Raw genomic sequence first — 13,037 nt, 5'->3', positions numbered from 1 at the left:
CAGAGGGTTTAATCACTGCCTGGGCAGATTGGCACTTGAGATGTTTCTGCATCTCCTTTATAGCCCTGTTGATGTGCTCATCAAACAGAATCTGCTCTTTCATCCTTGGAATTCACAGAATTTTCTCTGGATAAAGGCTGCAGCACTATGGGTTAGGAGGCTGACAGCTGCTTAGAGAAAGGAAATGCAGCTGTAGGAAATTAATAAAGGAAGGAATTGTGCTCCCCCATCAATCCAGCTCACAGTAAAATCAAAAAGGTATAAATAAAAACACTAATCGGGAAGTAACAACTCCTATTGTAGGAGGAAGCCATGACAGACTTTCCTTATTTCAGAGACCTTCAACTGTCCTGAAGATGAACAGTTAATGTGAGTGTTCCCCAGCAATGAAAATCCAAATGTTAACTTGTGAGTGTGCATCTAAAATTTAAGTTTAGTCCCTTTTGGAAATAGAAACCTCAAATTTCTAAATAATCAACTGAAATCTGAGCCTGCAGCTCTTGGGGCAAAGTTAAACATAAGAGACACATCAACCAAAGTCTGTACCCACTTTTTGCACCCAAAAAAGTCCCCTCAGCAGGAGCCACCATGAGGACTTCGAGGTAAAACTGTGAGAGCAGACAGAGGTTTATTATTAAATACCCTTGATCTGCTCCAATTTGGAGCTGGATGGGTACGTGACGAGTTCTGTGGGTAGAACAGTTTGAAAATTTGTTTCCTGCACGCCATTTTTTAAAATTCAATCATTTTTCCATAGCTGCGGTTGGCTGTAGCCGGGACTGGCATTGGGAACGGCGGCGCTCGCCGCTGCACACCAGAGACTTGGCCTGGGGAGCTGGGTTTGCTTGAGAATCTCCAGATCTGCTCCCAAGGTTATTAAAAATTACAAAGCAAACAGAAGATGCTGATTTCCTACCAGACAAAACAAGCTATTTCAGAGGGAATTAGTCATCCCAGCTCTGCTCTAATTCCGCCGCTCCTTGTTTTCCCTCCTGGCGGAGATGTCGGCGTGGAGCTGCTCCGCTCCCTGCTGGTGCCCAGTGCAGCTGGGCTGGCACATCCTGGGGTATTCCCACATCCCTGGGATGTCTCCATGCCCTGGGGGTCAGTGTGGATGCTGTGGGATGCCCGGCTCACCTGCAGGTGTAGCGCTCCTTGCCCTTGCGCAGGATGGGGTCGGAGAGCGTGGGCGGCGGCGATCGGAAGTTGAAGGGGTGATGGGGAAGGGGCTGCAGGGATGAGCCAGAGTCGGCCTTCATGGCTGCAAAGCTCTCCAGTTTCTCTGTCATCGTCTCGATGGCCGACATCTGCAAGGACAAGGAGATAGCTCCTGTCAGAGGAATCCCCAGGAAGGGCAAGGTCTGATGCACAAAACACCGGTTTTGGTTGGGCAAAGCCTCCTGCTGGTGTTGGGTGTCTTGGAGTTGGAGGCACAGTGGGAAATGGAGCCACTGGATCCAGCCAGGAATGACTGGAGTAGTGTATTGGTCATGGAGAAAGCAGGAAAGGCACAACTGGCAAAGCCAGGTCCCAGAAATGAGCACTTGTTCACTTTCTGCAGTGTGCATGTGCTCACTTTCAAAAATTATTTCAGAATACACCTAAGACATCCATTTTTTATCAGGAATTCCACGGAAATTTTTACTGGGAAAACTCTGAAACTAAACACGATGGTCAGATGCCTCAGTACCCAAGTCCAACCCAAAGTCTTGGGAGGTCTGACATCTCCTACAGCATCCTGTGGGCTCAGAAGGACAGGGCAGTGAGGAGTGGGTGGGCAGGCAGGGACACAAACCCAGGAGAGGGGGAACAGGCAAATTTTGGGCCCAAAGCAGAAGAATCCTGGCCAGAGTGGAGTGGGAGGGATGTGTGATGGCTGCTCAGGGAGCTGAGAGAGGAGAGGTGGAAGGGGTGAAGAGGGAGCAGCTGGGAAGAGGAGGAGTTGGGATCAGGCTCAGGATGGAGTGGATCCACAGGGAGTTTGCTGGTGAAGAGGCCAACACTTTAATTATGGGTAGAAAACATTCAGCAGCTCCTAAAGGTGATGGAAGGATGGGTGAGAGGTCGCTGGGTTTCCTGGAGTGAAAGGGAGCTCCAGCCAAACCCCTGGATGTGAGCGGTGGCTGGGTGAGTTACGGGCAGGAGGGGCAACACCTACACATCCCTTTGGGGTGGGAGCAGCTGGCATGCAGGCCTGGAGCTCGGACACCAAGCAGAATGTCCCTGGATGCTTGATCAGATTTAGTTTGTGTGACTTGGCCTTGTTCTCACAGACATGAGATTAAACACCTCACCAGCAAGAGGGAGAAAAGAAAAACCCTGGAGATACAGGAGAAGGATAAAGCAGAAAAGGAAAGAATGAAGCTGGGCCATGTGCAAAAAAGAAAAAAATGAATCTGCATAAAAATCCTGCCTGAAGAACAGCACTTTTACTTTCATTACAGAGCGACAGGAAATCCAAGTCCGAGAGAGCAGCGCGGCTCAGAGGATGACGCCGACCCCTCCGACGTCCAGCTTCGTGCACTCCTGAGAGCACTTTGGAGATACCAGGGGCAGAAGAGAGGGCTAAAACAAACAAGGCAGCAATAAAGCTGCCTCCTGGCTGCGCTGACATCAGTGGGACAGGCGGAGGCAGCCGGGGCGGCAGCGAGGAGCGGAAGGCAGTAGGAAGCCATACATCACCCCGAGATGCTCGATTGTACAGGAAGGGCTGACCTTTTGCACGTTTACACTTTATTAAACTGGGCTTTAAAAGGATTGGAGGGGGGGCAGAGGGGGGAAGAGAGCCAAGATATTGTTTAAAAATATATGGCTATGAAAAAAAAAAGTTGTCTTAATCACCCCCGAAGACATTGTGAGGGCTGACAAGCATTCATAAGCTGTAAAAAAAGAGGAGTAGTAACCCCCATTTCTCGATAATAGATCCACAGCCCCTTAGCTGGAGGCTCCCAGCCCATGATAAATAGTAAGTAATACTTAGCACCAGCCACTTGAAAAGGTTACTTGATCATTTACAGCACCAGCTCTGCCCCAGCTGCCAGTCATGCAACAAAACCATCACGTTAAAAAGCTCTCCGGACCTTTCAGAGCTGAGCTCTCAGCCCTTCTCCCAGGTACCTGGAGCTCTCCTTTGTTGTGCCCTGTTCTTTAGGCACTTAGTCAGAGATATTTGCTGGCTTGAGAGCCGTAGGCTGGTTTTAAAATTCTAAACACTGGCCACGGCCTCTCCAGTGGCAAAGGCACTTTGCTATTTAGGGAACAAGTGCCTGGTTATAATAAAACAGAAAGGGGGAAGAAAAGAAACTTAACAGGTGAGGAAAGGCTTTTCATTAAGTTATCAAAAAGTTACACTGGTTATTTATGTTGTCCAGAGTTTCATTTGGAATAGACAATGTAGGTAAACTCCCAGGGAGCAAAGGAACTTCTGCCAACGACTGGCTAAGAAATAAGAGCTGCCTGAAATTCATTTTGAGAGAGGAAACATCTCCTGAATGCTTTTATCACATCTTCTGGCATCATCACATCCCGGCGAGGGCACTCTGAGAGAGCTGGGGATTAGTCACAGAGGAAAAGGCTGAGACCAGATTCATGTTTGGAGTGAGAAAAGCCTGGGTAGAACGTGACTCTGACTGACCAGGCACAGGAACGTTGGTCCTAATGAAGAAAGCAGAAGCAGGAACCCTGAAAATGTGATTTCTTAGGAAAAGATCCAGGATCCAGAATTCTTAGCAATGCTGGATCCAGGGAATGGTCACAGCCTCAAGGCTGCCAGAGCTGTCAGACACAGGGTGGGATTGTTGGGGTGTCCTGTGCAGGGCATAGGTTGGACTGGATGGTCCTTCCAGCTCAGGATATCAATACTGGAGATTCTGTGATAATACTGGAAGGGGATCTGGTGCTACAAATCTCCCATAGTCTGGAACAAATGCCTCATGTTCCTTTGCTGTGTCTGAAATACCTGATTGACTGCAGCATGGGAACGGCGCCTCTCCAGATCGAGTGATCTGAGCACAGCGCCCGCCTTATTAAAAATCATTATTAAAAATCAGTTATCAGGAAGCTTTGGGCTGGAGTGATTGCGAATTTGAGGCTATTCTGTGTGATAAGCTGCTAGAGATAACCAGACCTTGCAGATCTTTTCACTGCCACGGGAAGAGGACGTGGTCAGGGTTTCAGGAACAATGCTAACAACCTTCCACCCAGAGCTTGCTCCTGCTTGGGGTCTGAATGTTTCTCATCGTCTCCTTGGGTTGCTTTGCCACGCTGGCTCCTCCCTGCTATCAGATTCTTTACAGGCAGATATCCCCACTATTCTAAGCCACACAAACACAGGATGTTCCTGGCCAGCCTGTCACCATTATCCAGCCTGGATGAAGGAAAAATCGGGGGAAGTTATTAACCAAACTCTGAGGCTGGTGCGAAACAATGCGGGAACTAAGTTTAGCTGTGAAAGCAACCAGGACCCAGATTTCACAAACCTGCAGGTTATTTATCTAAGGTGGGAAACATTATCGGGGGAGAACAATGCTTGTGAATATAAAGGAGAGCACAATGAGGAGCAGGGAGCTGGGATCCCAGCCTGGGCATAGCAGGAGGGACACGCACAGCTGAACCCACTGCCTGGCGCCGCCACACTCTCCTCATGATGTGGAAAATTCAGGAAGGTGGAAAATGCTGCTGCCTTGGGGCTGGGCAGTCCTTCTCCACCTTGTACCACTGCAAATGACACCCCCAGGTGCTCCCAAAGGAAAAAAAACCACACAGGCATTGTGGGCTGTGGAGTTTGGCAGAGCCTATGAGCTGCCCAGACCTCATCCCTGTTTTTCTGGTACAGCTGCCATCATCCTCAAACTGGGAATTAAATGTGTCTGTAAGGAGCTAGTGGGGAACAGTGGAGTTTCCAGCCAGGCCCTAGGATGAGGAGGAGCCTGATCCCAGTGATCCCAGTGATCCCAGTGTGTAGCAGCTCCACCCCAGCATTCCATCAGCAGCGTCACTGCTTTTACCTGGGGGTGAAAAAGCAGCGGGGAGGGTCGCAGGTACTTCTCCTTGAGGGCACCCACGGGGTCTGTCACCTTCCGCTTCTCCACCCTGCTGGACAACAACACAGAGGGTTACATACCCCACAGGCAGCCCCACACAGCCACGCTGGGCTGAAATTACACACAGGGTTATTCTCTTACTCACACAAATGTCTTCCACCCCCTTCTCCTGGACACTACCGATTCTGATGCACAATTGCGCCACAGAAAGCTCTGGAGACAACATGAACACCAATCCTCTCCTTTGGGCAGTAATTTTTTTAGCCTTCAGGCTGATGACTAAGAAAACATTTTGCTCCTGCTCTGCTGCAGTGGTTTGTAAACCTCTGCTGTTGTGAAAGGTCATGGAAAACCTTGCATTTAGAGCAAAACTGTCTGAGCAGGAGAAGCTCTAGGGTCCACAGCAGGCAGCCCCCGCATGGAAAAAAATAAAAAATTGTCTTTGAGAGTTTGCATTTATCTGAAGAGTTAACACTGGGCCAGACTCTGCAGCCCCAAGCGTGCTGAAATCATTAGGTGTTTCATATTTGTTTCCTCCCTCGCAGCTGAGACATAATTTGCATTGAGTTTCTTTGGCAAGCCCGTGTGAACAACGATTTAAAAAGTGAGGGACTGGTGGGAGCATTCTGAAGTGGCTCAGAAACCTGAGTTCTTCTGATATCACCTTGGCCCACTCAAATATTTTGTGTTTAAGCATCTGAGATGCAGAAATGACCCTAAAGTGAGGCTCCCATTTTTGAAAATATTGGCTTTGCTTCCACAAAATATTCTACTTGCAGGGAAATGGAGGTGTGGAATCACAAAAAAGACAAACTGAGATGTTCTCTAAGGGAAAAAAAGTGTTGAGGAAGTAACTCCAACAAACACAGCTGCATCTTTAAACGGTTGGAATTGAGTCCATCCAGCTAAACCAGCAGAAATCCAAGAGTAAGAGTGATTTTAACTACATTAGTCTAGCATAAATTGAGAGTAAATTATTTTTGCTGCATTTCAGCTGATTGGTGTGTGGATCAAATTACCAAAGAGTTTAAAGAAGAGCCCTGCCGAGTGCAGTCAGCGAACTGTGCTTAATCTGCATTTAATTCTTCTTGGGTAGAGGGAAAAGAGAGGAGCTGGATTGGAAACACAGCCAGAATTAGGGGGCTTTGGAAGGTACGTGCTTTTATGGGTCTGAGTTGCCAGAAAAACCAAAGAATAAGTAAAAATTTGCCCCCTGAGCCCCTCTGACCAGCCCAGCTTTGCTCTGCATAAAGGAACATCCCTGATCCCAGCAGAGCCATCTGGGGAGAGCCCTGCCTGCTCCGTGTGCGTAAAACCTGGTGAATTGACAGCATTTCCCCAGCTCTGCCATCTCCCAGCCCCAGGAATGGAAACACAAGGTCCAAACGTCCCCGTCAGAGCCGAATTCCGCAGCGCCTGGAGGATTAAGCCGATGGTTTCAGCCCAGTGCCTGAGAACGTCACCCCACGGGCTGAGCTAAAAACTGCCCCATTTCAGACTGTCTGGCCGCATTAAATTATATCACCAGGAGAAAATGTCAAGGATTTAAGTGGCCTTTGGGAGAAAAAAAAACGAAGGAGCCAAATGATGTGAGAGAGTCTGATAAAGGGAAGTTTAGAAACAAAATATTTCCATATTTTTCAAGCTGGGACTTGGAAGCTGGGCTGTTTCGCTCATTACATCAGAAGTCTGATTCGCAAGCAACGCCACCGCTGACTTTCTATTTTAACACATGACTAAAACTATGTGCATCCCATGGAATGCAACAAACGATGCCCCCATCCTTCACTTCCATCTGTCTTCTGGGCCTTTACGGTTTTCCCGAGGCCGCTGTTTTAATTGGCAGCGGCTTTTCCAAGCCGTTGACCAGAGGTGGCAGGACCCTACAAGGATTCTTTTGCCTTTCCATCCTATTTATTGATTTGTTTTTTCCCCTCCCCCCGGAGTACTTTTTACGAACGCTGTTCACACCATGCCTGATTTCTCCAGGAGGAGAAGGCCACGGTGGGTGCCAGGCAGGACACGGCACCTCCTGAGCTGGGAGGTGTCCCCATCCCAGATGGCACGGTGTGGGCACATCACCCCCATGAGCTGGCAGAGCCAGAGTCACTCATTTAGCCAGCAGTGAGGGCTCACTAATCCTCATCCCAGCCGACAGCTCCTTGGCCTGGCCAGACACTGACATCACTTTTTCCCACAGTTATCAGCCCGGCGGTGATGTCTGGGCTGTCGTGGTGCTCACAGCCCTCTGAGTGCCCATCTTGCCGTCACACCACGGTGGCTCTGAGGATTTCCAGTGCCAGAGGTGAGGCAGATCCTGCAGGAGAATAGCCAGTAGCCTTCCAGCAGGCTGGGCACAGCAAGGATCACCAGGCATTCAACACAAGGAGTGCAAGGACAAAGCATTCACCTCCATGAACTGAATCCAGGAGTGCTGCAGGACAAGCACACGTATCCAGATGGATGCTGTGGAGCATTTAGACATGGTAATGGCTAATTTAGATGTGTTAATGTCTAAATCAAACTGGTTCAGGACATGCCTTTTCACTGGACTTTGCTAAAATTAAACATGCCATGTCCATCTTATCCAAAGGCAATGCCTGGATGGGTAACACACAAATTTACTGTTACCCTCACCACAAAGTTATAATAGTTTCCTTTGAGAACAGGTTTTATAAAAAGCTCTCAAGCAACAAGAGGCCAAAGTCTTCCCTTTTTGCTTCCTCCTGAACTGATTCCTTCTGGAAGTTGAGCTGACATTTGGATAACTTCACCCAGCCTGCTCTACACACGCCTTCCATGTTCAGCTCATTCTGATGTAACGCATCAGGCCCTCCTCAGAACCATCTGTTCAAGTGACACCAGAAAGGCCTTGTTATCTCCCAAGAAAGATAAATCTGTGAGAAATCTATCTGGGAGAGATCTGGGTAGTAACACGCTACCATGTGTTTACACAGTACTTGTTACTCCAAGAGTAACATGTTTCGGCAGGTTGGGTCTGCACCAGCAGCTCCTCCGAACAGAAAAAAACCCAAGAAATGGCATTAGAAAGGAAAAGGCAGGGAGGGAGAAAGAAAGGTGAAGTGGCTCACAAAAGGCCCTCGAGTCAGTCAGTGGGAGAGCTGCATTTCCAGGCTCCCAGGGCTCCTGACTCATTCCCAAGCCATGAGAGCCCAGGGCTCCAAGGCATTCTGAACTCTGCATTCTTATCGAATCAAACCTCTGGAATTTCTCCAGCAGAAGTGCCATCTTAGCGATGGCTCATGGGAGAGTCCTTAAATAGGTCAAGCTTCTTCTTTATCAAAATAAGGATGTGCTCTTTACACACTGATTATGAGGGCTCCTTGCAATTACTCAGGCCTTTCCATTCAGGAAATTCAGTGTGTCGAGAAGTACAAACAACAACAGGAGATGCTCAACTGTTCTTCCCAACCAACCTGCATCCTCCCCTGCCTCAGGGTGTGGTGTCAGCTGGAAAAGGAGCTGGTTAGGGAAGGGCTTAAGGCAGGGTATGTTAATACCTGTAGATGGGGTCCATGAAAAAGGGCGATGGCTTAGCGTAGTGCAGGGAAGGCTGCTGAGGCAGCTGGGACTGGGAAATCTTAGGTAAGACCTCACTTGCCATCAGCTTCCTCTCCCCATAAATGTGGTTTTTCCGTGGCTCTCTCCCTCCGTTCTGGCTGGCTCGGATGCGGTTGCCAATGCTCAGATCCAGTGGCTGCTCCTCCCCTGAGGACGGGGCTGGGAGGACCTTGGGGGGCGGCAGGATTGGCTTAATCTCTTTTGGCTTCGTGGTGAGATCGAAGGGGGACTCTGAGCTGGTGCCACCGACTTTGTGGAGGTCCCTGGGTGACTTTGGTTCTGCCTTGACCAGCAAGTTGTGATTGAGGCTCCGCTCCGTGAAAGGGTAGAGGGAGTGGGGGAAATTGGGGAGGAACTGGAAGGGGAACATGGAATGATACGGGAGCGAACCCATCTTTTTCTCCTGCATGCCCATAAAGCCAGGCCCAAAATACTTCTCTGCGATGGAGGCAATAGCTTTAATGGAGTCATTGGCAGCGCCTGTGGTGGGCAGCAGGTGCTCCTCGGGGGGAGGAAAGAAGGAATGCTGAGAATAGAAGAGAGGGATCTCGCTCGTGGTGTTGGTGGAGCTGGCAGACACCGAGCTGCTGACAAAATCTGGCTTGGTCTCCATTTGTTTGCTCTTGTCTTTTGTTTTGTCCCTGTCACTCTCCGCGTCACTGTCCAGGTCAGAGCCCGTGCCGGTCGTGGTGTCCAGATCCGTGCCCGTGGTTGTATTGACGTCCTCAAAGTCACTGCCATCGGACATGTCACTGTTCCTGGCTTTTAGCTTCTCCAGGTAGGAGTTTTCCAGGCTGCTTTCACATTTCTCCTCCCCTGAAGGAGCCTGGTTGCTGTTGCTCACTGCGGAGATCAGGGGCAACGCCGGGTTCCCGAGGGGGCTGGGGAGCTTGGCATCCGGAGTGTGGTTGAGGGGACTTTTGAGCAGCTGTGTGGGCGGTAACAAGGGGGGCCTGGGGTACAGAGAAGGTGGAAAAATCCCCGGGAATCCCGGGGTGAGGGCAGGGAATGCTGGAGGTGCTGGCGAGAACGGGAGCCCGCCGGGGTGCGGGCGGGATGGGAAATACTCATTAAAGCCCAGGCTGGCGTGGTTGAGGTTGGGAGAGGGCTTGGATTTGTCCATGATGGAGGTGGGCGTGAGGGGGAGGCCGGGGGCGAAGATGCCGGCGGGGCTGTAATGGTTCTTGCCCTCGCAGAAGCGCCGGTGCTTGTTGAGGGAGGAGGTAGTGCTGAACATCTGCCCGCAGTCCTTGCACTTGATCTGGGTGCGGCAGTCCGCGTGCATCCGCTTGTGGCGGCACAGGTTGGAGAACTGCGTGTAGGATTTGTGACAGACCTCACCTAAAGCGTCAACAGGAACCAACAACAAAAGCCATATGAAATTAACAGGAAAATTAGGCTGCGATTCGCCATGGGATTCACCAGCCCGCCCCCGCACCACCCTGTCTGCTCCATCCCTGGGATCTCCCAACCCCAAAGAGCAGTGGAACATCACCGCCTTTCCCTTTGGATGAAACCCATCCTGGAGAATCTCTCAACCCACAGAAATCTGAGGGGATGTGCTAGCTCTGCTCAAAGTCTGGGGGAATTTTCAGGGAAGATTATCATGGAATCACAGAATGGTTTGGTTGGGAGGGGAATAAAGCCCATCTCATCCCATCCCCTGCCATGGGCAAGGACACCTTCCACTATCCCAGATTGCTCAAAACCCTGTCCAACCTGGCCTTGGACATTTCCAGGGATCCAGGGGCAGCCACAGCTTCTCTGGACAGCCTGTGCCAGGGCCTTGCCACCCTCACAGAGAAGAATTCTTCTGTATATCCAACTTAAATTCAAATTTCAATCCCCTGCCAGTTAGGCCTGGCTTCTGCCAGGACTGGGATCTCTTTTTTTAATCCTTTAAATCAGTCCAACACCCCTGCCCCACATCAGCATTTTCTCTAACAACCTGTAAATACCAAGCTTTCAAAACACGGATTTTTATGACCCCTTTTTCACCTCCAGACTTGCTGCTGTGGAAGAAATGGGGCAAAGCGAGACAGAAATCCCACCCCAAAACTTTTCTACACATCAAAACCCTGTGACTTTTTATTATCTGGTGCCTCTTTCAACATGGGAATAAATGTGGTGGTGAGTTAGCACACTCCTTCCCCCGGGGAAATGCTGTTATCACCCTTTTGTGAGCAGGGAAACTGAGACAAAGCAGGGGAAGGACGTTGTTTGGGCTTGGACAGGCAAGGACATGAATCCAAGTTCTGACACTCCAGCTCAGGGACTGCTCAGTGCTCCTTCCCTCCCCACAGCTTTACTGATAGGTGCATGTGAGCATGATTTTCCCTGTATTTTCCCCTAAATCTTTAGGATTTACTTCAGTGCTTGAATATTGAATGATTGGTGGGAGAGTGTTTCACTAGCAGCTCTGAAAACACAATAATATAATAAATTCCAATTGAAATTCAAAGCAGAGACGGATAAAATTCAATGAATTTGACATTTCAGTTCAGATGAGCACCCCAAAATCCAAAGGAGTGTCACTGAAGGCTCTGGTTTCTGACTGCACTGTAAAACCAGGCTGCACTGTCTTCTCCCCAGAGTATTTAATTGTTTGGCCCTGACACAGCCCAGAGCTGCAGGGAAACACAAACAGGACAAGAAAGTCATCACAAGAGTTTGGATGTTTGAGCCAATCCTAATTTTTGGATTATTTGGATTATTATTGAGCCAATGCTAATAATTTTAAAATCTCAGATCAAGTCTCCTGAACTGCTCTTAGTGCATACACAGAGTTTAATGGCTGTTGTAAGTATTATTTCAGCTACTTGCAAAGAGAAGGTTTATTTGGCTTTTTTACCCCATTTTAAAAGGTTTTCTTGAAAAATATCCAAACAGAGCTCTTAAAAGAAGAACTACTGAATTTCTTTTCCATGAAAATCCAGCACTACTGAATTTTATTTCCATGATAATCTCTTAAATACAACAATCTCTGCTTTTTTTTTTCTTTTTCCAAGAGAATCAGTAATCACCATCCCTGGAATTGCTTGAAAAACCTGTGGATGTGGCACTTAGGAATGTGGCTTAGTGGTGAGCACAGGAGTGCTGTGTAAGGATTGGACTTGATGATCTCAGAGGCCTTTCCCAACTGTAACCATTCTATGATTCCAGAATTCTTCCATTTTTCATCCCAGGAGTTTTTGTTAGATATATAAATACTGCACAAAATTCCCTAAAGAGAAGTGCTAGAGATCTGAGAGCTCACATCAGCCTTCTAGAATAAGGAAAACTGGAAATTTTCTCTTAAATCTCCAGTTATCCAATGATTTAGTAATTCCACGTGGAACGACCTCTTTTGCCCTCCTGATTCCTGCAGTTATAAAGTCACAGGTTTGGGGTCTTTTGAAAGCCAAATATAATATTGTAAAAAAATTAAACACAAACACACTTAGACCCCTTTTCTTCCACTGAGCAGGGAAAAAACAAGAACCAACTTCCTGGTGAATCCTGCAATGTGGATTTGAAGCTGTTAATGGATTCCACATTGATGGACAAAACAACCTGACACATCTGTCCAGGCAGGATCCCTCTGCAGTTGTTCCACACTCTGATTTGCTCTGACAACTCCCTAATTCTGATGAGGTGAGAGTGAGGAGATTATGAGGAGAAATCCCTCATCTCCCTGCAGCAATCCTGGGAGTCAAATTATCCCTTTCATGTGCCCAGTGAAAGATTGCAGCAAAATGAGCGAGAGGAGCGTTTCTTCTTCCTCTGCTGACACCCAGCTGATTATCTCAGGACACTGATTACCTCGGGACATTAATGAAATGAGTCTCCCAGGATATTTCTCCATGCTGTTCCCATTATTCCAACAGGGGAAAAAAGGCAGGAGTGGGTTCAGTGGCTTCCCTACCGTAACATCAAAGCCTGGAATCAAACCCAGATCCCGGCCCGCGCCTGAGCAACGTGTTCTGAAGTGTCAGGAAGTGATCCCTAAAGTTCCTGGAGCTTTGTTGTGACACCATCCACCTCCCTGCACAGTTATCCAAACCCAGTGGGTGCTGTGTCAATTAAAAAAAATATACAGCCCTGGGAATGACAAGGACTGAGATGGGTGGCTCTCCAGGGAAAATGCCCTTCTGGAAATATCCCACCAAGGAGAGCACTGAGGACACAGTTCATCTGCTGTTTATTTGGCTCCCAGCATTATCTAGATGAAACAGGCAGTAAATAAAGAAGAAAAAACTTTTTTGGAAAAAAACACCTTCTCATCTCTGTGATTATTCCAAACTCTTTACAACGGCTCCAGGATTTGAGGCACCCCTGTAAAACATTTCGATCAGGCTGTGCCAGCTATTTATTTATGTCACCAACAGGAACATTCAAAAGCGATTAAGGCAAAAAAAAAAAAAAAAAACGACG

At 48.4% G+C, this 13,037-nt stretch overlaps 1 protein-coding gene across 2 annotated transcripts in view; it reads right to left on the bottom strand.

Moving 5' to 3' along the window:
- PRDM16 (PR/SET domain 16) overlaps positions 1-13,037 on the bottom strand; it is a 306,908-nt gene that overhangs the window by 15,616 nt on the left and 278,255 nt on the right. For both annotated transcript variants that reach the window (XM_031062483.1, XM_031062482.1), the window contains exons 9-11: positions 8,564-9,965; positions 5,007-5,094; positions 1,138-1,307 (exon numbers count right to left, since the gene is read on the bottom strand). In XM_031062483.1, the coding sequence (XP_030918343.1) occupies positions 1,138-1,307; positions 5,007-5,094; positions 8,564-9,965 (1,660 nt within the window). The remainder of the gene's footprint in view (positions 1-1,137; positions 1,308-5,006; positions 5,095-8,563; positions 9,966-13,037) is intronic.

The sequence above is a fragment of the Geospiza fortis genome, unplaced genomic scaffold, assembly GCF_000277835.1.
Source record: "Geospiza fortis unplaced genomic scaffold, GeoFor_1.0 scaffold37, whole genome shotgun sequence".
NCBI lineage: Eukaryota > Metazoa > Chordata > Aves > Passeriformes > Thraupidae > Geospiza > Geospiza fortis.
The sequence above is the reverse complement of the archived record's forward strand: the minus strand, read 5'-3'. Positions and strand labels throughout refer to the sequence as shown.